This window comes from Salvelinus alpinus, chromosome 11 (genome assembly GCF_045679555.1).
Source record: "Salvelinus alpinus chromosome 11, SLU_Salpinus.1, whole genome shotgun sequence".
Classification (NCBI taxonomy): Eukaryota; Metazoa; Chordata; class Actinopteri; order Salmoniformes; family Salmonidae; genus Salvelinus; species Salvelinus alpinus.
In genome coordinates, this window is record NC_092096.1 from 64,884,281 (window position 1) to 64,907,780 (window position 23,500).

Here is a 23,500-nt window from a genome sequence, read left to right on the forward strand (position 1 = left end):
GTGTGTGTGAAAGGCCATGCAAATGTATTCAAATTATTCTTGCAGAGTGGTTCCCGCTTATAATTTATCCTCTAAGGAGATGTTGCAGCATTTACAAAATCACTCAAGAAAAACGTGTTTTTTCCCTGGTCTGTTTTCCTAAGCAGGACACACACACACTTGCATGCACTCACAACCACCCACCCACTCAGCCACCCACACGTAAACACACACATACATACACATGCACGCAGGGAAGCAGGCAGACCCTCTTCAAATAGGTCAGAAGATAGCTGTTAGAATGACCGTGCGATAACGCTTTCTCAGTTCAAAACCTTTGGAGAAATAGGGTAAACTTCTCTCCATGGTTCTTGGTGGAAAGAGAGATCAATTGTTGCACCTTATTAATGTCATGGCTCAGAAGGAGAGAAAAAGACAGAGGCGAACCATGATTGATATTGCTCTGCAAATGGAAATGTGCTCTTTCAGAGTGAGGGTGCTTCCAGCGGCTCAGGAAATTACTTTTTGTTGTTGTTTGGAACTACTTAGTGACCCCCCCCCCGCTCAGTCTTCCACTGTAAACACACAGTTCCATGGAACAGAGGACAGTTTTACAACAACGGGTACCGGGTTCTGGAAGAACATTGAAACAGACCAGGCCCCTCGGCTGCTTCACACAGACAGACAGAGGCAGTAGGTCATTTTTGTTCTGTTAGACCAAGCCTTCCCCCAGGACTGCAAACCAATTTCATTTTCTCCCAGTGACCATGTACTGATGTTCTACAGAGATGGTTCTGTGTTTTGTCAAATATGGAGAGGCAGCATAGACTAGCCATTACATCCCAGACCCCTTCTAAATAAAGGTTAAGTCAAATAAAATAAATACTTTGTCTGTCTGCACATAGCCTTGCACATAAACTGACCTGCTTAGAGAGAGGTACTCTAATCTAAGCAGGTCTGTTGGGTATTTCTAAGGAGATACTTCTCACGTTATTCAGCACGTGTAAGTAATGCATGTCAGAGGGGTAGACCTGGTATGTACCTAGCTAGCAACCCAACAACCCAACAACTCGAACCTAGGCCACCAGCACCAATGACGAACGCCATATACACTGTCCTAATAAGGGATTTCTCTAGGGCATTGCTTATCGGTCCAGTATAGTTAGGCCCTGTCCAGAATTAACTATTAACCCTCCTCCCTAGGCATTCGTGTAGATCTGAAATAGCTGGATAAGTTTAAGCAATAAGGTGAATGCACTTTGAAGTGAATCTCAGCTCTGTTAAAAGTACACTCAAGAAAAACTTTTATTGATTATAGTGATTCAGGAATATCATTAAAACAGGTTAATATGCCAATGAATATTTGGAGAACATGGCCAAGCATGTTCTGTATATGACTGATGTGATGTTGATAGAACATTCTCCTAACCCTCAGATAACTGGACGCAGGAATGTTCTTGCAACGTTCCATAAAACGTGTCTGGAACATTAATGTTGTAACCACATTCTAGATAAGTTCTTCTTGACATTAACGGAATGTTCTCCTAACTTTAACACCAAAACATGCGGGAAAGTTTATCCGAAGGTTTTCGCTAAAATAGATAGAATATTCCCCTAATTAAAGGAAAACTGGACACTTAAACATCAGGGGAACATTACGGGTAACATTACAAAAACGTTCTCTCTACCTAGATTTGTTAGCTGGGTAGCTGTAATATTTGAAGGGCCTTGCTATATGAAACATGAAATTGCACAGAACAAAACATCACACTGAGTTTACATACATGTAAACATAACAATAACTGTATGAGTTCTTTATTAAACACATATTATAAACTGGGTGGTTCTAGTCCTGAATGCTGATTGGCTGAAAGCCATGGTACATCAGACCTTATACCACAGGGTATACCAAAACATTTATTTTTACTGTTGTAATTATGTTGGTAACCAGTTTATAATAGCAATAAGGCACCTCAGGGGTTTGTGGTATATATCACGGCTAAGGGCTGTATCCAGGCAATCCGTGTTGCCTGGATACAGAACAAATCAAATCAAATCAAACTTTGTCACATGCGCCTAAGTGTAGACCTTACCGTGAAATGCTTACTTACAAGCCCTTAACCAAGAGTGCAGTTCAAGAAGAGTTAAGAAAATATTTACCAAATAAACTAAAGTAAAAAAATGTTTTTTATAAAAAGTAACACAATGACATAACAATAACGAGACTGTATACAGGGGGTACCGGTACCGAGTCAGTGTCCGGGGGTACAGGTTAGGTAATTTGTACATGTAGGTAGGGGTGAAGTGACTATGCATAGATAATTAACAGCGAGTAGCAGCAGTGTACAAAACAAATGGAGGGGGGGGGGGGGGTCTTTGTAATTGTCCGGTGGCCATTTGATTAATTGTTCAGCAGTATTATGGCTTGGGGGTAGAAGCTGTTAAGGAGCCTTTTGGTCCAAGACTTGGCACTCCGGTACCGCTTGCCGTGCGGTAGCAGAGAAAACAGTCTATGACTTGGGTGACTGGAGTCTCTGACAATTTTATGGGCTTTCCTCTGACACCGCCTATTATAGAGGTCCTGGATTGCAGTAAGCTTTGCCCCAGTGATGTACTGGGCTGTTCGCACTACCCTCTGTTGTGCCTTGCGGGCAGATGTCAAGCAGTTGCCATACCAGGCAGTGATGCAACCTGTCAGGATGCTCTCAATGGTGCAGCTGTAAAACTTTTTGAGGATCTGGGGACCCATGCAAAATCTTTTTAGTTTCCTGAGGGGGAATAGGCTTTGTCGTGCCCTCTTCACAAGTGTCTTGGTGTGTTTGGACAATGATAGTTCGTTGGTGATGTGGACACCAAGAAACTTGAAACTCTGGTCCCGCTCCACTACAGCCCCGTTGATGTTAATAGGCTCCTGTTTGGCCCGCGTTTTCCTGTAGTCCACGATCAGCTCCTTTGTCTTGCTCACATTGAGGGAGAGGTTGTTGTCCTGGCACCACACCATGTCTCTTTGTTGTCGGTGATCAGGCCTACCACTGTTGTGTCATCGGCAAACTTAATGATGGTGTTGGAGTTGTTTGGCCACGCAGTCGTGGGTGAACAGGGACTACAGGAGGGGACTAAGTACACAGCCCTGAGGGGCCCCAGTGTTGAGGATCAGCATGGCAGACGTGTTGTTGCCTACCCTTACCACCTGGGGGAGGCCCCTCAGGAAATCCAGGATACAGTTGCAGAGTGAGGTTTAGTCCCAGGGTCCTTAGCTTAGTGATGAGCTTCGTGGGCACTATGGTGTTGAACGCTGAGCTGTAGTCAATGAACAGCATTCTCACATAGGTGTTCCTTTTGTCCAGGTGGGAAAGGGCAGTATGGAGTGCGATTGAGATTGCATCATCTGTGGATCTGTTGGGGCGGTATGCTAATTGGAGTGGGTCTAGGGTATCCGGGAGGATGCTGTTGATGTGAGCCATGACCAGCCTTTCAAAGGTCTTCATGGCTACCGACGTGAGTGCTGTGGGGTAGTAATATTTTAGGCAGGTTCCCTTCGCCCTTCGCTTCCTTGGGCACAGGGTCTATGGTGGTCTGCTTGAAACATATAGGTATTACAGACTCAGTCAGGGAGAGGTAAAAAATGTCAGTGAAGACACTTGCCAGTTGGTCCACACATGCTTTGAGTACACGTCCTTGTAATCCATTTGGCTTTGTGAATGTTGACCTGTTTAAAGGTCTTGCTCACATCGGCTACATCGGCTATCACACAGTCATTCAGAACAGCTGGTGCTCTCATGCATGCTTCAGTGTTACTTGCCTCGAAGCGAGCATAAAAGTAATTTAGCTCATCTGGAATGCTCGGGTCATTGGGCAGCTCGAGTCTGGGTTTCGCTTTTCTTGCATACAAAGCTCCCCTCCATTTGGCAAATCTGACCATAATTCTTTCCTCCTTGTTCCTGCGTACAAGCAAAAACTAAAGCAGGAAGTACCAGTGACTCACTCAATATGGAAGTGGTCAGATGACACGGATGCTACAGGACTTTTTTGCTAGCACAGACTGGAATATGTTCCGGGATTCATCCAATGGCATTGAGTAGTATACCACCTCAGTCATCGGCTTCATCAATACGTGCATTGACGACGTCGTCCTCACAGTGACCGTACGTACATATCCCAACCAGAAGCCATGGGTTACAGACAACATCCGCATCGAGCTAAAGGCAAGATCTGCCGGTTTCAAGGAGCGGAATACATCCGAGGAGCGTCAGAGGCAGTGTAGTAGGATTCAATCTTAATCCTGCATTGACACTTTGCTTGTTTGATTGTTCGTCTGAGGGCATAGCGGGATTTCTTATTAGCGTCCGGATTAGTGTTCTGATCCTCGAAACCGGCAGGTCTTGCCTTTAGCTCGATGTGTTTGTGGGAACCAGCACATGAATAGTAAACGACCAACTATTTCACCAACTGGGGACATTTTGTTAGTCCACACGAGGTCAACTGCTATTTCTAGGGGGTTTAGGGTTAAGGTTAAAATTAGTGTTAGGGTTAGAATTAGGGTTAGGGTTAGGAGCTAGGGTTAGTTTTAGGGTTAGGTTTTTGGATTAAGGTTAGGGTAACGGTAAGAGTACGGGTTAGGGTTAGCGTTAGTGTGTGGGTGCATATGCATCCATGCTGATAGACTGGAAGCCTTAAGAGGCGTAATGTACTGCACTGTCCAGATTCTCTAGTAGGAAGCCAGGGAGCTCCCATATGCCTGAGGGCAGGTCCTGTGTCCTCAGGGGGAAAAGCGAAACCATCTGTTGGGTAAGATAACACCACGGTATCAGCAGGGTCCCACCAGACACACAGGATCTAGAGTGTCTGGGGCAAAGCAATGGATAGTCCATTACTATTTGTCAAATGGGGGGGGGGGGGGGGGGGGGGCTGGCTGGAGAGTTTAATGGAGTATGTCTCAGAGTAACAGTGCTATGCTGTGATGCTTTATGACTACAGACCAGCAACTTTGAATACGGAAAAAAACTAGAAGAGAATCAGCGGTCGATTCACACTCTGCATTCCCTCAGAGTAAAATGTGTCCTTATAGGTGATATTGATTGATGTGCCCTTGTACCAGCACTCACCAAAACTCAATCACACACGTGCCCCATCTGAGTCAAGTCAAGTTCATTGGAGTGTACGGATTGAGCCATAGCTCATGTATGTTAAATAGCCCCATGCATTCATGAGAACAATCAAACATGAAAATGTTAATCTATTTGAATGACAATTATGCCTAAAATTATGTTAGGCTGACTTCTGGAGCGCCTAAGAATTACTTAATTCACAAATGTGAAAAATATCTGCCATGCTGGATATGCAAAAAATATTATTGTAATTTATTACCCTTGAGGTAAGCCCATATCTACTTTTCTGTCAAATACACAAACAGACCACAAAAAATGCATTGCTTTGCCATGCTAGAATATAGAATCCGTTCATTTTGAATTTAGAGAGAGACTAGGAGGGGTGCGATATTGCTGCGCAAAGGCAATTAAAGTCTTGCCGAAGTCTACCCACACGCGCTCACAATGTAGGAAGCGCTCTCTGAAAACAGAAGACTACTACCACACACACTGCTTACCAGTGACTGATATTATTTGCTTCCATCTTCGGAGTGTTGATGGTAATCTGATTAATTGGGGGAATTTGGGTATTGAGCATGGATGGCTGCTATCCCCCAGAAAGCGAAAGAATGGAAGCGTGGCTTGATGACCACTTGGAGTTCGCTCATTCCTACTTTGTCAGGAAGGCTACAAGGTAAGCGCGGGGAGAGACTGACGTCGTAAAAGTGATTCATTGTATTTACGAAACAGGGATAGCTCTGTTTACGATACATCATCGCTGTGCATTCTATTTTAAGCAATTTGGGCGATAATTAATGTGTTCCGTGCATTGAAAGGCACTGGCAGCCTATCTTACCTGCGTGGGTTGTTTGTTTCAACGTAAAATAACATGCTAGCCTACTGTACAAGGTTGGAGATTTAAACTGCGATATGACACGCTATATTGTAGCCTTTTATGGTATTACGCGCAATGTCCAGCGGTATCCAGTGTCTCGCCACGGTAATTTATTGACATTTATTAATGCGCCGGACAATCGTCTTTACAATCAGTAACCGTTCACCAAAATAGCAAGATAATTCAGAGCAGAAGTTAAACCATGAACCTTTATTGGGGGGGGGGGGGGGGGTCCATTCCATTGTGTTCCAAACGCGCACAGTGAATTAAAAGTTATCCAAAATGCTTTTTGTTATTGGATCGTTCCACCTCAAAAAGCACAACCCATTGAGCATAGACGTCAATTCAACATCTATTCCACGTTCAATGTAATTTAATTGAAATGATGTGGAAACAACGTTGATTCAGCCAGTGTGTGCCTAGTGGGAAGAAAGACCATTTTCGACACCCATCATCTCAGATTGTTCGGAAATCGTTTCGGTAGTTAGTAAGAGATATGATTAGCATTCCTGAAACATTATTATGTTGAAATATTATTTGATCTCTGATAAATTAAGCTAATTGATTGCACCTAAATTGGCCATTTTAATTTATAGGATTCAGATAATATTCAATAAATATAGTACCAACATCTGATTTGGACCAAACTTCTTCCTTCCAATTAGTAAGACATGAAGGAATATTTGTGTTGTTGTCAAATGCCACCCATCCCATCCCATGCCAATCCACCTCAACAAACAGCATACAGTATCAGTTATTTATGTTTGACAAGTAATATGAAGCTGCAGCTTGGATTATTGCTTCCCCATACTATGTAATGTAATCCCTGTGAATCTGTAGATTTGTTTTCTTCCCCTGTTCAGTGAAATTAATCATTGAAATCAATTGCATTATTTACCGTAAAATATTTTGGAAGTACCTAGTTTTGACCACTAGATGCTGCTACTGCCACCACACTCTTTTATCCATTTTGCTGGTCTCTTATTTATTAAATATATCACAACATTTCCTTTGCAAATTTGGTTAGAAAACCAATAGATTTGGCTCATGAAAACAAATTGTGTCGTCATCCTCACAATTCCTCCATGAAAGCAATGCAGTTTGTCCTTCTCTTCTCAACCTAATGTTTCAACCCAACTCTCATTGAATAATTCAAGTGGCAACTCTCTGTGGAGGGCTATCCCAATGATGCAATTCTCATATGAAGACTTTTCCCAAAGGCCCAAAACACTGATGGAGAAATGAACTAGGGATTAAAATGTTTTGACAACACTAATAGAATTCAATACCATCGCCATTGCAAAACACTATATGTTTGAGACTTTAACCTTTATTTAACTAGGCAAGTCAGTTAAGAAAAAATTCTTATTTTCAACGACAGCCTAGGAACAGTGGGTTAACTGCCTTGTTCAGGGGCAGAACGACAGATTTTTACCTTGTCAGCTCGGGGATTCGATCTTGCAACCTTTGGTTACTAGTCCAACACTCTTAACCACCTGTCGCACCATTGAAGACCATTAGAGACCATAACATTGAAACCATTAATTCTGCTGTAGCCTAATGGTTTGCTTGTTCACCAGGAATGGTCTAATAGTAACTAATCCATAATAATAATAAAAAAATAAACCACACCATTTTTTTTATTTTTTTTATTCTCCCCACTTTCGATCTTGTCTCATCGCTGCAACTCTCCAACGGGTTCGGGAGGTGAAGGTCGAGTCATGCGTCCTCCAAAACATGACCCGCTTCTTAACACCCGCCCGCTTAACCCGGAAGCCAGCCGAACCAATGTGTCGGAGGAAACACTGTTCACCCGACTACCAAGGTCAGCCTACATGCGCCCGGCCCACCACAAGGAGGCGCTAGAGCACGATGAGCCAAGTACATTTTTCCCAAATAATGTTTCAGGAATGCCAATCTTGCCTGTTTCTAACTACAGAAATGATCTCAGAACAGTCTGAGATGGGGGGTGACATGGCTTGCTGAAATGACATGGAACAAATCTATTTTCAGAGTTTTGGAATAGATACTATTGAAATGATTCATTGTTTTGTCTTTATTATAATATAAAGGTGTTATTACATGTTTTGAAATATTGCAGTGCCTCGTGTTACTGTAATTTACTCAGATTACGAAACCTAAAAAGACAATTTGTTTAAAAAATATATATGTTTATTAATTTATGAAATTATGAAAAATATGAATAACATAATTTCATAAATTAATAAACACAATTTTTTTTTAAATGCCAAAAATCCGGTGTTTCTATGTCAAACTGTTTTGTTACATTTCCATCTTCTATGATGTTTATAAAGTGTAATATTGGGATGCAAACTCAAAATGTAATACATTTCAACTCTATATCTGACATGGTACAGGTGTCTTCTTTTTTTAAGCCCATAACTATGTGTGTGAGGGTTTTATACTTTTGTTTCAAAGTAGATTTGTTTCAGACGACCAATAAATACTGTGTGAGCCTGATTTAGCCCACTGCAGTAAAATGTTACTGAGGTGCTGACCTGGTGCACCCTCGACAACCACTGTGATTATTATTATTTGACCCTGCTGGTCATCTATGAACATTTGAACATCTTGGCCATGTTCTGTTATAATCTCCACCCGGCACAGCCAGAAGAGGACTGGCCACCCCTCATAGCCTGGTTCCTCTCTAGGTTTCTTCCTAGGTTCTGGCCTTTCTAGGGAGTTTTTCCTAGCCACCGTGCTTCTACACCTGCATTGCTTGCTGTTTGGGGTTTTAGGCTGGGTTTCTGTATAGCACTTTGTGACATCAGCTGATGTAAGAAGGGCTTTATAAATACATTTGATTGATTGATTGATTAATGACATAAAGTCAGTAATCAGTTATTATTTACAATATTTTATCTCACAGGAGCACACTATAAATTCCTGGGTAAGATTCAGGTAAATAGTCTAGTGGTTAAGAGCGTTGGGCCAGTAACCAAAAGGTTGCTGGTTCTAATCCCTGAGCCAACTAGGCGAAAGTATGTCGATGTGCCCTTGAGCAAGGCACTTAACACTAATTTATCCTGCTCTGGATAAGAGCGTCTGCTAAATTACTCAAATATAATGCCAGTATCAAACCAGCAGCCTTAATGTCATCCTGGATATATTCTGGGCATATAGTGAGGGAGGTACCTTGGAATCACAACTATCAGCCCTAGTTTACCATAGGGGAGTAGGTTATGACTTATAAAGGGCACAGGTGGCTGGTGGGACCTTAATTGGGGAGGACGGGCTCAAAGTAATGGCTGGAACGGAATCAATGGAATGGCATCGAACACATCAAACACATGGTTTCCATGGTTTCCAGGTGATTGATACCATTCCATTGACCACCGATCCAGCCATTACTATGAGCCTTCCTCCCCCCAGCAGCCTCCTGGGATTTAGGGCTACTTATTTGCATTCAAGTATAGCCAGAATAAGTGTGCCTGTCATTGTTTAATTTACATTTAATTTGTATAATTTACATGTACAATTCAGGCCCATGAAAAGGTCAAACATATTTCTCAGACAAAAGAAAGTGGAGAGATGTATTATTTTGTGTATCCACAGTATTTTCCGCTTCCGAATTCTTAACCGCATTATGTAAGCAATCATTATTTGATTGGCACTTCAAAAAATGAGAAGATCAGATGTTTAGGGCTGAAACTCAGATCTCTGAGAGCTGATTTAGCAGTAAGGACACGTTAGGGCTGCTCTATATGGGATTGTTACTAGGGGGTCACATGCACACACACTCGCACACACACATAACACACACACACTTTGCCATCTCTTATGCTTGGTGAGATAGCGTTCCGCTCCCATTGGCTAGTCATTTCATAGTGTGGTTAGGGCTCCGTTTTATGTGCCTGGCAGGCAGACTAATTTACAGGTACATTTTGTGGCAAATGCCTTTAACAGCCACAGAGTTTTTTTTTTAAAGATTTCAGTGGGGCTGTTCAGGTGCAGTAAGTCTTTGACAAAAATAAAAGTTTTGGATTTAAACCCCGGGAACCTTGTGGTTAACACCTTGTGCTTTTGAATGCTGGCACTGTGCATATCATTCATGTTCTACTAATACTGCTCAACATAATTCATTTGTGAGTTACTGTATGAGAAAGAATGTGTGTGTGTGTGTGTGTGTGTGTGTGTGTGTGTGTTTGGGTGTGTGTGTGTGTGTGTGTGTGTGTGTGTGTGTGTGTGTGTGTGTGTGTGTGTGTGTGTGTGTGTGTGTGTGTGTGTGTGTGTGTGTGTGTGTGTGTGTGTGTTTGGGTGTGTGTTTGGGTGTGTGTTTCAGAACCCTGCAGTAAAAAACAAAATGGATGTACAATTATGACTTAATGTTGGTTAATGTCCTGTTAATGTTGGTTAATGTCCTGTTAATGTTGGTTAATGTCCCGTTAATGTTGGTTAATGTCCTGTTAATGTTGGTTAATGTCTTGTTAATGTTGGTTAATGTCCTGTTAATGTTGGTTAATGTCCCGTTAATGTTGGTTAATGTCCTGTTAATGTTGGTTAATGTCCTGTTAATGTTGGTTAATGTCCTGTTAATGTTGGTTAATGTCCTGTTAATGTTGGTTAATGTCCTGTTAATGTCCTGTTAATGTCTTGTTAATGTTGGTTAATGTCCTGTTAATGTTGGTTAATGTCCTGTTAATGTTGGTTAATGTCCTGTTAATGTTGGTTAATGTCCTGTTAATGTTGGTTAATGTCCTGTTAATGTTGGTTAATGTCTTGTTAACGTTGGTTAATGTCCTGTTAATGTCCTGTTAATGCTGGTTAATGTCCTGTTAATGTTGCTTAATGTCCTGTTAATGTTGGTTAATGTCCTATTAATGTTGGTTAATGTCCTGTTAATGTTGGTTAATGTCCTGTTATTTGGTTAATGTCCTGTTAATGTTGGTTAATGTCCTGTTAATGTTGGTTAATGTCTTGTTAACGTTGGTTAATGTCCTGTTAATGTTAGTTAATGTCTTGTTAATGTTGGTTAATGTCCTGTTAATGTTGGATAATGTCCTGTTAATGTTGGTTAATGTCCTGTTAATGTTGGTTAATGTCCCGTTAATGTTGGTTAATGTCCTGTTAATGTTGGTTAATGTCCTGTTAATGTTGGTTAATGTCCTGTTAATGTTGGTTAATGTCCTGTTAATGTTGGTTAATGTCCTGTTAATGTCCTGTTAATGTCTTGTTAATGTTGGTTTATGTCCTGTTAATGTTGGTTAATGTCCTGTTAATGTTGGTTTATGTCCTGTTAATGTTGGTTAATGTCCTGTTAATGTTGGTTAATGTCCTGTTAATGTTGGTTAATGTCCTGTTAATGTTGGTTAATGTCCTGTTAATGTTGGTTAATGTCCTGTTATTTGGTTAATGTCCTGTTAATGTTGGTTAATGTCCTGTTAATGTTGGTTAATGTCTTGTTAACGTTGGTTAATGTCCTGTTAATGTTAGTTAATGTCTTGTTAATGTTGGTTAATGTCCTGTTAATGTTGGATAATGTCTTGTTAATGTTGGTTAATGTCCTGTTAATGTTGGTTAATGTCCTGTTAATGTTGGTTAATGTCCTGTTAATTTTGGTTAATGTCCTGTTAATGTTGGTTAATGTCCCGTTAATGTTGGTTAATGTCCTGTTAATGTTGGTTAATGTCCTGTTAATGTTGGTTAATGTCCTGTTAATGTTGCTTAATGTCCTTTTAATGTTGCTTAATGTCCTGTTAATGTTGGTTAATGTCCTGTTAATGTTGGTTAATGTCCTGTTAATGTTGGTTAATGTCCTGTTAATGCTGGTTAATGTCTTGTTAATGTTGGTTAATGTCCTGTTAATGTTGGTTAATGTCCTGTTAATGTTGGTTAATGTCCTGTTAATGTTGCTTGATGTCCTGTTAACATTGTTTAATGTCCTGTTAATGTTGGTTAATGTCCTGTTAATGTTGGTTAATGTCCTGTTAATGTTGGTTAATGTCCTGTTAATGTTGGTTAATGTCTTGTTAATGTTGGTTAATGTCTTGTTAATGTTGGTTAATGTCCTGTTAATGTTGGTTAATGTCTTGTTAATGTTGGTTAATGTCCTGTTAATGTTGGTTAATGTCTTGTTAATGTTGGTTAATGTCCTGTTAATGTTGGTTAATGTTCTGTTAATGTTGGTTAATGTCTTGTTAATGTTGGTTAATGTCCTGTTAATGTTGGTTAATGTCTTGTTAATGTTGGTTAATGTCCTGTTAATGTTGGTTAATGTCTTGTTAATGTTGTGCTAATGTTGTCTTAATGTTGTGTTAATATTGTGTTAATGTTGGTTAATGTCCTGTTAATGTTGGTTAATGTCCTGTTAATGTTGGTTAATGTCCCGTTAATGTTGGTTAATGTCCTGTTAATGTTGGTTAATGTCCTGTTAATGTTGGTTAATGTCCTGTTAATGTTGCTTAATGTCCTGTTAATGTTGCTTAATGTCCTGTTAATGTTGGTTAATGTCCTGTTAATGTTGGTTAATGTCCTGTTAATGCTGGTTAATGTCTTGTTAATGTTGGTTAATGTCCTGTTAATGTTGGTTAATGTCCTGTTAATGTTGGTTAATGTCCTGTTAATGTTGCTTGATGTCCTGTTAACATTGTTTAATGTCCTGTTAATGTTGGTTAATGTCCTGTTAATGTTGGTTAATGTCCTGTTAATGTTGGTTAATGTCCTGTTAATGTTGGTTAATGTCTTGTTAATGTTGGTTAATGTCTTGTTAATGTTGGTTAATGTCCTGTTAATGTTGGTTAATGTCTTGTTAATGTTGGTTAATGTCCTGTTAATGTTGGTTAATGTCTTGTTAATGTTGGTTAATGTCCTGTTAATGTTGGTTAATGTTCTGTTAATGTTGGTTAATGTCTTGTTAATGTTGGTTAATGTCCTGTTAATGTTGGTTAATGTCTTGTTAATGTTGGTTAATGTCCTGTTAATGTTGGTTAATGTCTTGTTAATGTTGTGCTAATGTTGTCTTAATGTTGTGTTAATATTGTGTTAATGTTGTGTTAATGTCATCTTAATAATCTAATCAAATACACCAATTCCTCAGAGACTGTAAATGTCCTAAATGGTCTTGTTGTACAATGTGTTTTACTGTTTTTAATGTCTTAAAATGGCCCTATAACCTCCTTTGTGTTGTGTATTTGCAGGGAGATGGTGAATGCATGGTTTGCTGAGCGAGTCCATTCGATCCAGCCCTCCTCCTCCTCCTCGTCATCCTCCAAAGAAACCCTTCTACCCCAGAGACTCACCCAGCCCTCAGACAGCCCCTGCCTAGCCTCCTCTCTGCCCCCTTCCCTGGGCCTGAACGACAGGCGTTCCCCCTCCCAGCCCTCAGACAGCCCCTGCCTAGCCTCCTCCCTGCCCCCTTCCCTGGGCCTGAACGACAGGCGTTCCCCCTCCCCAGCCCCGCCCCCCAGCCCCGCTCCCAGCACCCCCACCCGCAAGATCTCTGCATCTGAGTTTGACAGGCCGCTGAGGCCCATCGTGGTCAAGGACGCGGAAGGCTCACTAACCTTCCTCTGCGACACCGAACCCGACCGAGGCGACATCCGGACACCCTTCAGAACCCAGCAGAGAGGGGTCGGGGTTGGTATCCCCACAGGGATGATGGGCGAGGTTGGCAGTGCCCGGGGGTTGGACCGCTGTGCCAGGCTGTTGGAGCTGGTGAGGGATGTGTCGAGTCACCTGGAAGTGACGGCGCTGTGCCACAAGATCTTCCTGCACATCAACGAGCTGATCACTGCGGACCGCTACTCCCTCTTCCTGGTAGGTAGTGGCACCATGGACTACAGTACCCGCAGTGCTCTGTTTGTAGCAGGGCCACTGGGATGATAGGAGGAAGGATCGGACAGTGGTTAGCGTATGTCATGAAACAAACCTAGGATGAAATGAGGAAGGATTAGAAAGGCAAAGAGATCATAAATCTAAAGTATTTCAAGTAGTGATGCACCAATATGACATTTTTGGCCAATACCGATATCCGATATTTTCCTTGCCCCCCCCCCCCCCCCAAAGAAAAACGTTACCGATAACCGATATTTACAATTTTAGCGGCCTTTTAAGCATTCTAGTACAGTTAAATAGTTAACACACACACGGACACAGCGGTCTAAGGCACTGCATCTCAGTGCACGAGGCTTCACTACAGTCCCTGGTTCGAATCCAGGCTGTATCACATCCGGCCGTGATTGGGAGTCCCATAGTGCGGAGCACAATTGGTCCAGCGTCGTCTGGGTTTGGCCAGGATAGGCCGTCATTGTAACTAAGAACTTGTTCTTAACTGACTTGCCTAGTTAAATAAAGGTTACACACACACCATACTGACCAAAACGTTATTTTGTTGGCATTTACGTACACTACCGTTCAAAAGTTTGGGGTCACTTAGAAATGTCCTTGTTTTTTAAAGAAAAGCAAATTTGTTGTCAATTAAAATAACATCAAATTGATCAGAAATACAGAAATACAGTGTATAAATTGTTAATGTTGTAAATGACTATTGTAGCTGGAAACGGCAATGGCACGTTGTGTTAGTTCATCATTTTAAGCTGCTCCAGTTTCAACTGTTCTGCCTGCGGCTATGGAACCCTGACCTGTTCACTGGACGTGCTACATTGTCCCGGACCTGCTGTTTTGGACTCTCTCTCTACCGCACCTGCTGTCTCTAACTCTGAATGATCGGCTATGAAAAGCCAACTGACATTTACTCCTGAGGTGCTGACCTGTTGCAGTCTCTACAACCACTGTGATTATTATTATCTGACCCTGCTAGTCATCTATGAACGTTTGAACATCTTGGCCATGTTCTGTTATAATCTCCACCCGATACAGCCAGAAGAGGACTGGCCACCCCTCAGTGCCTGGTTCCTCTCTAGGTTTTTTCCTAGGTTCTGGCCTTTCTAGGGAGTTTTTCCGAGCCACCGTGCTTCTACATCTACATTGCTTGCTGTTTGGGGATTTAGGCTGGGTTTCTGTACAGTACTTTCTGACATCGGCTGATGTAAAAAGGCCTTAATAAAATCATTTGATTGATTGATTGAAAAGGCTAATTGATCATTAGAAAACCGTTTTGCAATTATGTTAGCACAGCTGAAAACTGTTGTCCTGATTAAAGAAGCAATAAAACTGGCCTTCTTTAGACTAGTTGAGTATCTGGAGATTCAGCATTTGTGGGTTCAATTACAGGCTCAAAATGGCCAGAAACAAAGACCTTTCTTCTGAAACTCGTCAGTCTATTCTTGTTCTGAGAAATGAAGGCTATTCCATGCGAGAAATTGCCAAGAAACTGAAGATCTCGTACAACCCTGTGTACTTCTCCCTTCACAGAACAGCACAAACTGGCTCTAACATAATAATTTAATGTCTTCATACATTTTTTACATAGTTATTACATATTGATTACACTATCACTCGTATTTCATATGTCACAACGATTAATCAATACCTATGCTATGATGCTGGTAAAGTTGTCTCGCGCATCTACAGTTCTGGTCATAAAAAAAGCTTGCTAGCTCATGGATGCAAACAATGTTCTTCCCCAAAAACATAGCAAAACGACATAATCTGTTTCAGTAGCTATAGTTAGCTAGCTAACTGTATGTCATCATCTAAAATAACCCTAATTTATAAGACAGTTATTTTTTGATTAATGGTGGTCAGACTCATCTATGTGAAGCTAGCCACAATAAGGATTAACCACAATAGTGGACTTTGCTGGTTAGCCTTCAAAATAAAAGTATGTCATTGATAATGATGCAAATGCATACAAATAGTAGAATTATGCCATAATGAAATAGATCATGCCAAACGAGGTTGGAATGTTGTTATAGAAAATCAACAAAATACACTCATTTGTTAATTTGCAAAAAATCTGTTGAAATCACACTGGATGTATTATTCTTTAGAATTGCATTGGGGGCATACTTATTTTACTGTACAGCCTTACCTATGGATTGTGGATCAATGACATGGGGTATCAGTCTACTTAGTGACATCCAGAGAACATTAGTGTCTTAGCTCTTATTGTGGGACTCTGAAACAACTATGAATTCAGCCACATTTATTGTCAAGCTGTGTATTGAACACTATTCCTGAGGAAAAACAATACTGGATGTTTTGGAGTATGATATCTCTGAGGAGGACGTTGGGAAAAAATATATTGGGTATTGAGTAGACTGATAGCCCATTCCATTGATCCCTAATCCTTAGGTAAAGCTGTACAGTGCCATATGAGTGTCAATACACACAATAGGCTGACTGGGGAGGTGATTTCACACAGTTTCACACAGGTCCCGCGATATTAGCTACAACGCTAATATTTGCATAAACACTTCACAGTTGTGTTCTGTGGGTGTCACCGAGTAGACTGATACCCCATTTCATTACTTCACATTCCAATCTTTTTTAACATTATCAAGTCTAAATATGGCATGATTCCACCAATTGTAACCTTCTGCATCACTTTCAAAGAGGTACTTTTATTTTAAACACAAACCGCAAATTCCACTATTGTGCCTAATTCACAACACATAACCTGGTCCGGTCGAGCCTCACTAGCCAGATGAAGCTAGCTGGCTGTTTATAATGTTAGCTTTGGGCAACAGGGTTAAGTAGCTGACTAGCTATTTATTTTCATGAACTGAAATTCAATTTCAATAGGAGAACAACAAGTGGCAACCTAGCAAATACTTACTCACAAGGATTCCTAAATCATTGCTAAGAATAATGAAAATGACTGCAGTTTCTACTGGTCATCGTTTTCAGGCTGGTTGTATTGGTGCTAGCTAGGTACCAAGCTAAAGCTAGCTATAACTGTGTTATTTGACGTCTCAAATTAATAGCTTATTTAATACGTCATATAGTGTTAATATCAAATAGTGTAATTTGACGTGTATCTTTTTTGACACGCAAAGACATAAACGGCATTCCATAGTATGTCGTGAAGCTAATAGCAGTGACGCTATTACTGTGTGACTCCGGTAGGGCAACATCTGAAAAATAGCGCACTTGGTAGTGTGTACCGGTGCTCGACCAGTCACGAAAGCCAACATTACCCACGACACAGAACGGTTGATTGTCAAGGGAAATGAGTTCCCTTATCATGCCGTTAATGTATTTTGCCTTTGAGTTGTCTCGCTGAAATTTTTTATCTTTCAAATGACTGCTTGACTTGTTGACTGCTCGATCCACACAGCAGATATTGTGGGCGAGGTTAGGAATGCTGTGTTGCACGTGTAGCGCAACATTTTATGTGGCGTCATTACGTCATGTACCTACGTTTATATCAGGTATGCACGTCAGCTTTGACATCGGTTTTGCACATCAGCGTTAAACTAGACATCGTGCCAATACCGATGTTGGCATTTTTAGCTAATAACGGCCGATTCCGATATGTTCACCGATATATCGTGCATCGCAATTTCAAGTATATGATGCTGAATGAAGCTGTTGGTAAAGTTGGCTCCCAAGTGGACTGACTTCCTGGTTATTTTTATGACCTTTTAATCTCTGTCTAATCCGTATCTGTCTTATTCAACAACCATATCAGGTAGCAATGATTACATGTCCATGCAAATAGACAACAAAGTGACTTATCATATCATACATCATATAGTATCATATCGTAGTATACACTGTGGAGACAACTTTAAAAAAGCTGTTGCAGATACACTTCCTGTAGAATCTGGATATGTATGACATCACTTCCTTACTGTTCCTTGTCGTGTGACCCCAGGTGGGCGAGGACAGCTCCAACAGGAAGTTCCTGGTGAGTAGGCTATTTGACGTTGCCGAGGGCTCCACCCTGGAGGAGGTGTCCAATAGCTGCATCCGTCTGGAGTGGAACAAGGGCATTGTGGGTCACGTGGCGGCCACGGGCCAGCCCCTCAACATCAAGAATGCCTACGAGGTGAGACGCTTTTTATTTCTCTATGTTTGATGGCCTCGATCTCTTTTGTCCTTTGGAATGGTTAATTTTACAGTCCTATTACAGTTGGTACTTACTAAGAAGTTATGTGGAAAGAAGTTGTACTTATGAAATGTTATGAAATGTCCAACAGTTTTTTGGTGTGTTTTGATGAATCATAAAGAAACCCAAAGGTAGTCATTACAGTAGGTCATTGAATTATTTCTATATCCCTATTACGATGTGATTTCTAAGTAGACACTGTACCAAGTAAATATGGGACTGTAAAACACAGAGTAATTCTCCTTTGACCTCCTTTCTGCGGCCTCCCTTGTTTTTCTGCTGCGTGTCAGATAACATGCACACCCTGGTGGGGTTCGCGTATGTAGGATTATGATGATGAATATAATGAGGAGGTTGGTGTGTGTGTGTGTGTGTGCCTGCGTGTGTGTGTGTGTGTGTGTGTGCATGTGTGTGTGTGTGTTTTGAATCAGGCCAGTATTTGTGTTGGGGAGTCTGGGTCTTTGCTGACAGAGTGCAGGACCTGAGAGTGATTGGCCAAGCATAAACCACAGAGAGGAATGGAGGGAGAGAGAGAGGAAGGGAAAGAAAGAAAAATCCTTGCGAGTTGACCTTCTTTCACTTATAGAGAGAGAAAGGGATAAAGAGAGAGAGAGAGAGAGAGAGAGAGAGAGAGAGAGAGAGAGAGAAGGGGGAGGGAGGGTGGGGAGAGAGAAACAGAGAGAGGGAGAGAAACAGAGAGGGAGGGAGAGAGAGAAACAGAGATGGTAGAGAAACAGAGAGGGAGGGAGAGAGAGAAACAGAGATGGTAGAGAAACAGAGAGGGAGGGAGAGAGAGACAAACAGAGATGGTAGAGAAACAGAGGGAGAGAGAGAGAGAGAAACAGAGATGGTAGAGAAACAGAGAGGGAGGGAGAGAGAGACAAACAGAAAGGAGAGACAAACAGAGAGGGGGGCTTTTAAATTCTGAGATTAAGCAGGAAGTTGTATGTCAAAGTTCATCACTGGACTGAAGGACACCCATACGCAAGGGGACATTCTGAATTGGGTAAAAATCCATCCTCTCCTCAACTCCTCCGTCTTCCTTTCCTCTGTGACCTGGAAGACGATAAATGTTTTTTTATTTCATTTATATTTATTTCACCTTTATTTAACCAGGTAGACCAGTTGAGAACAAGTTCTCATTTACAACTGTGACCTGGCCAGATAAAGTAAAGCAGTGCGACAAAAACTACAACACAGAGTTACACATGGGATAAACAAATGTACAGTCAATAACACAATAGAAAAATCTGTATACAGTGTGATCAAAATGAAGTAAAGAGGTAAGGCAATAAATAGGCCAATAGTGGCGAAGTAATTACAATTGAGCAATTTACACTGGAGTCATATATGTGCAGATGAGGATGTGCCAGTAGAAATACTGGTTTGCAAAAGAGCAGAAAAACAAAAAACAAATATTGGGATGGGGTAGGTAGTTGGTTGGATGGGCTATGTATAGCTGCAGCGATCGGTAAGCTGCTCTGACAGCTGACAGCTGACCACTTTTTGCTGAGTGGTCGAGGAGAGTGTCAATTCATTAGTAAGCTAATGGAGAAGTGGTAACTAAACTCAGCAAAAAAATAAATGTCCTCTCACTGTCAACTGCGTTTATTTTCAGCAAACTTAACATGTGTAAATATTTGTATGAACATAAGATTCAACAACTGAGACATAAACTGAACAAGTTCCACAGACATGTGACTAACAGAAATTGAATAATGGGGCCCTGAACAAAGAGGGGGTCAAAAACAAAAGTAACAGTCAGTCTCTGGTGTGGCCACCAGCTGCATTAAGTACTGCAGTGCATTCTCCTCCTCATGGACTGCACCAGATTTGCCAGTTCTTGCTGTGAGATGTTACCCCACTCTTCCACCTGCAAGTTCCCGGACATTTCTGGGGGGAATGGCCCTAGCCCTCACCCTCCGATCCAACAGGCCCCAGACGTGCTCAATTGGATTGAGATCCGAGATCCAGGCCTCGGTGTAACGCTCATTCCTTTGACGATAAATGCGAATCCGACCATCACCCCTGAGACAAAACCACAACTCGTCAGTGAAGAGCACTTTTTGCCAGTCCTGTCTGGTCCAGCGACAGTGGGTTTGTGCCCAGAGGCGACGTTATTGCCGGTGATGTCTGGTGAGGAGGGAGACTCTGGCTGCTCCGGACAGGAGGGAGACTCTGGCTGCTCCGGACAGGAGGGAGACTCTGGCTGCTCCGGACAGGCGTCCTTCGTTGGAGGCCTCGTGCCATAACTCCTCACTGGAGGTTTCGTGCCATGGATCCTGCGCTGGCGAACCGGGGACACTGTGCGTAGGGCTGGTGCAGTATACCCCGGGTCGAGGAGACGCACTAGAGACCAGATGCGCTGAGCTGGCATCATCCCTCCTGGCTCGATGCCCACTCTAGCCCGGCCGATTTGAGGAGCTGCGATGTAGCGCACCGGGCTATGCGTGCGCACTGGGGACACTGTGCGCTTCACCGCATAACACGGTGCCTGCCCAGTCACTCTCTCGCCACGGTAAGCACGGGGAGTTGGCTCAGGTCTCCTACCTGACTCTGCCAATCTCCTCGTGTGCCCCCCCCCCAAAACAATTCTGGGGCTGCCTCTCGTGCACTTTTCCTCGAGCCAACTCCTCATAGCGTCGCCGCTCCGCTTTAGCTGCCTCCAGCTCCTCTTTCGGATGGCGATACTCTCCCGGCTGTGCCCATGGTCCTTTGCCGTCCAAGATTTCCTCCCATGTCCATTAGTCCATTCCACCACGCTGCTTGGTCCTTTGGTGGTGGGTAGTTCTGTAACGAACGTTGTCGGGAGAAGGAGAAGAGCACCAAGACACAGCGTGGTAAGTGTTCATATTTTAATCAATCAACTGAACAAAACAACAAAAACGACAAACGAATAGTTCTGTAAGGTGACGACACACAAAACAGAAAACAACTACCCACAAACACAGGTGGGAAAAGGCAACCTAAGTATGGTTCTCAATCAGAGACAACGATAGACAGCTGCCTCTGATTGAGAACCACACACGGCCAAACACAAAGAAATAGACAACATAGAACACCAGACATAGAATGCCCACCCAAACTCACGCCCTGACCAACAAAAATAGAGATATAAAAAGGCTCTCTAAGGTCAGGGCGTGACAGTAGTACCAATTGTAAAGTTTGATGAAGGAGGAATTATGTTCTGGGGCTGTTTTTCTTGGTTCGGGCTAGGCCAATTCTGTGCTTCCAACTTTGTGTCAACAGTTTGGGGAAAGCCCTTTCCTGTTTTAGCATGACAATGCCCCTGTGCACAAAGCAAGGTCCATACAGAAATGGTTTGTCGAGATCAGTGTGGAATATCTTGACTGGGCTGCACACAGCCCTGACCTAAACCCCATCGAACACCTTTGGGATGAATTGGAATGCGCCAGGCCTAATCGCTCAACATCAGTGCCCAACCTCACTAATGCTCTTGTGGCTGAATGGAAGCAAGTCCTTGCAGCAATGTTCCAACATCTAGTAGAAAACCTTCCGAGACGAGTGGAGGCTGTTATAGCAGCAAAGGAGGGACCAACTCCATATTAATTCCCATGATTTTGGAATGAGATGTTCGACGATTAGGTGTCCACATACTTTTGGTCATGTAGTGTAGTTTCTGGTTGAAAATCTACACAGAGCCTTCTAATCAGCAGGTTTGCATGGGAGGGAGTTTCAGCTTTCCACGGTGACATCACCATGTTATAAATTGGTTAATAGACCAATAAGAAAGAGAGTTTAAAACCTCTCTGCCAATAACAGCTAGTTTTCCTCCCCACTCAGACAACTCCCAGACAGTCCTAGCAAAATTCTTGCTCGATAAATAGTTTTTTCCTAAAAATATACATTTGCCCATTTTAATGGAAATCTATTACATTAGGGTACTTAATTGTTACCTAGAAATTATTTGATATTGATATAAAAAGTGAAACACTCCTTGCTAGTTGACCTTATTTTACTTAAGAGATCAGACAGCTCAATCCTGTCAAGTCCTCCCATGACAGATATAGTTTATTGATCTTGTTGGGTATAATGTTTCAAGACAGATCACTTTCTTACTTCAATCAATAATAAAACCGTCATGCCATTTCAGCCTGTCATTACCAGGGCAGACTAAGGTTGTGTTGAGTTTAGCCTGATCCTGGTCAGTCATACCTATACAGTTTAGTAAAGGTAGCATTCCTATAATGACCTATAATGATTTTAGATCATACTGTCAGTCTATAATGGTTGCAGGTTCTACTATCAGTCTATAATGACCTATAATGATTGTAGGTCATACTGTCAGTCTATAATGGTTGTAGGTTGTACTATCAGTCTATAATGACCTATAATGATTGTATGTCGTACTATCAGTCTATAATGACCTATAATGGTTGTAGGTTGTACTATCAGTCTATAATGGTTGTAGGTTGTACTATCAGTCTATAATGACCTATAATGGTTGTAGGTTGTACTATCAGTCTATAATGGTTGTAGGCTGTACTATCAGTCTATAATGATTGTCGGTTGTACTATCAGTCTATAATGGTTGTAGGTTCTACTATCAGTCTATAATGATCTATAATGGTTGTAGGTTGTGTGGTCCCGTGTGGCTCAGTTGGTAGAGCATGGCGCTTGCAACGCCAGGGTTGTGGGTTCATTCCCCACGGGGGGACCAGGATGAATATGTATGAACTTTCCAATTTGTAAGTCGCTCTGGATAAGAGCGTCTGCTAAATGACTTAAATGTAAATGTAAATGTAGGTTGTACTATCAGTCTATAATGATCTATAATGATTGTAGGTCGTACTATCAGTCTATAATGATTGTAGGTTGTACTATCAGTCTATAATGATTGTAGGTTCTACTATCAGTCTATAATGATCTATAATGATTGTAGGTTGTACTATCAGTCTATAATGATTGTAGGTTCTACTATCAGTCTATACGGATCTATAATGATTGTAGGTTCTACTATCAGTCTATAATTATCTATAATGATTGTAGGTTCTACTATCAGTCTATAATGATAGTACGACCTACAATCATTATAGACTGATAGTAGAACCTACAATCATTATAGATCATTATAGACTGATAGTAGAACCTACAATCATTATAGATCATTATAGACTGATAGTACGACCTACTGTCACGTTCTGACCTTAGTTCTTTTGTTATGTCTTTGTTTTAGTATGGTCAGGGCGTGAGTTGGGTGGGTAGTCTATGTTCCTTTTTCTATGTTATTCTGTTTCTATGTGTTTGGCCTAATATGGTTCTCAATCAGAGGCAGGTGTCAGTCGTTGTCTCTGATTGGGAGCCATATTTAGGTAGCCTGTTTGTTATTGTGTGTTGTGGGTGATTGTTCCTGTGTCTGTGTTTTACCATACGGGACTGTTTCGTTTTCGTTCGTTCACGGTGTTGTTTTTGGTTCAGTGTTCTATTTCTTTATTAAAATATGGACACTTACCACGCTGCGCATTGGTCCTCCGATCCTTCCTGCTACTCCTCGTCAGATGAAGAGGACGAAACCCGTTACACCTACAATCAGTCTATAATGAT

At 41.7% G+C, this 23,500-nt stretch overlaps 1 protein-coding gene across 3 annotated transcripts in view; it reads left to right on the plus strand.

Annotated features, from left to right (window-relative positions):
- LOC139534670 (cGMP-specific 3',5'-cyclic phosphodiesterase-like) overlaps window positions 1-23,500 on the plus strand; it is a 127,967-nt gene that overhangs the window by 19,938 nt on the left and 84,529 nt on the right. For 2 of the 3 annotated variants that reach the window (XM_071333988.1, XM_071333989.1), the window contains exons 1-3: window positions 5,469-5,760; window positions 13,119-13,737; window positions 17,702-17,875. In XM_071333988.1, coding sequence (XP_071190089.1) covers window positions 5,663-5,760; window positions 13,119-13,737; window positions 17,702-17,875 — 891 coding nt within the window. In that variant the 5' untranslated portion in view covers window positions 5,469-5,662. Of the gene's footprint in view, window positions 1-5,468; window positions 5,761-13,118; window positions 13,738-17,701; window positions 17,876-23,500 lie in introns of those variants that run through there. The other variant, XM_071333990.1, reaches the window with a different exon arrangement.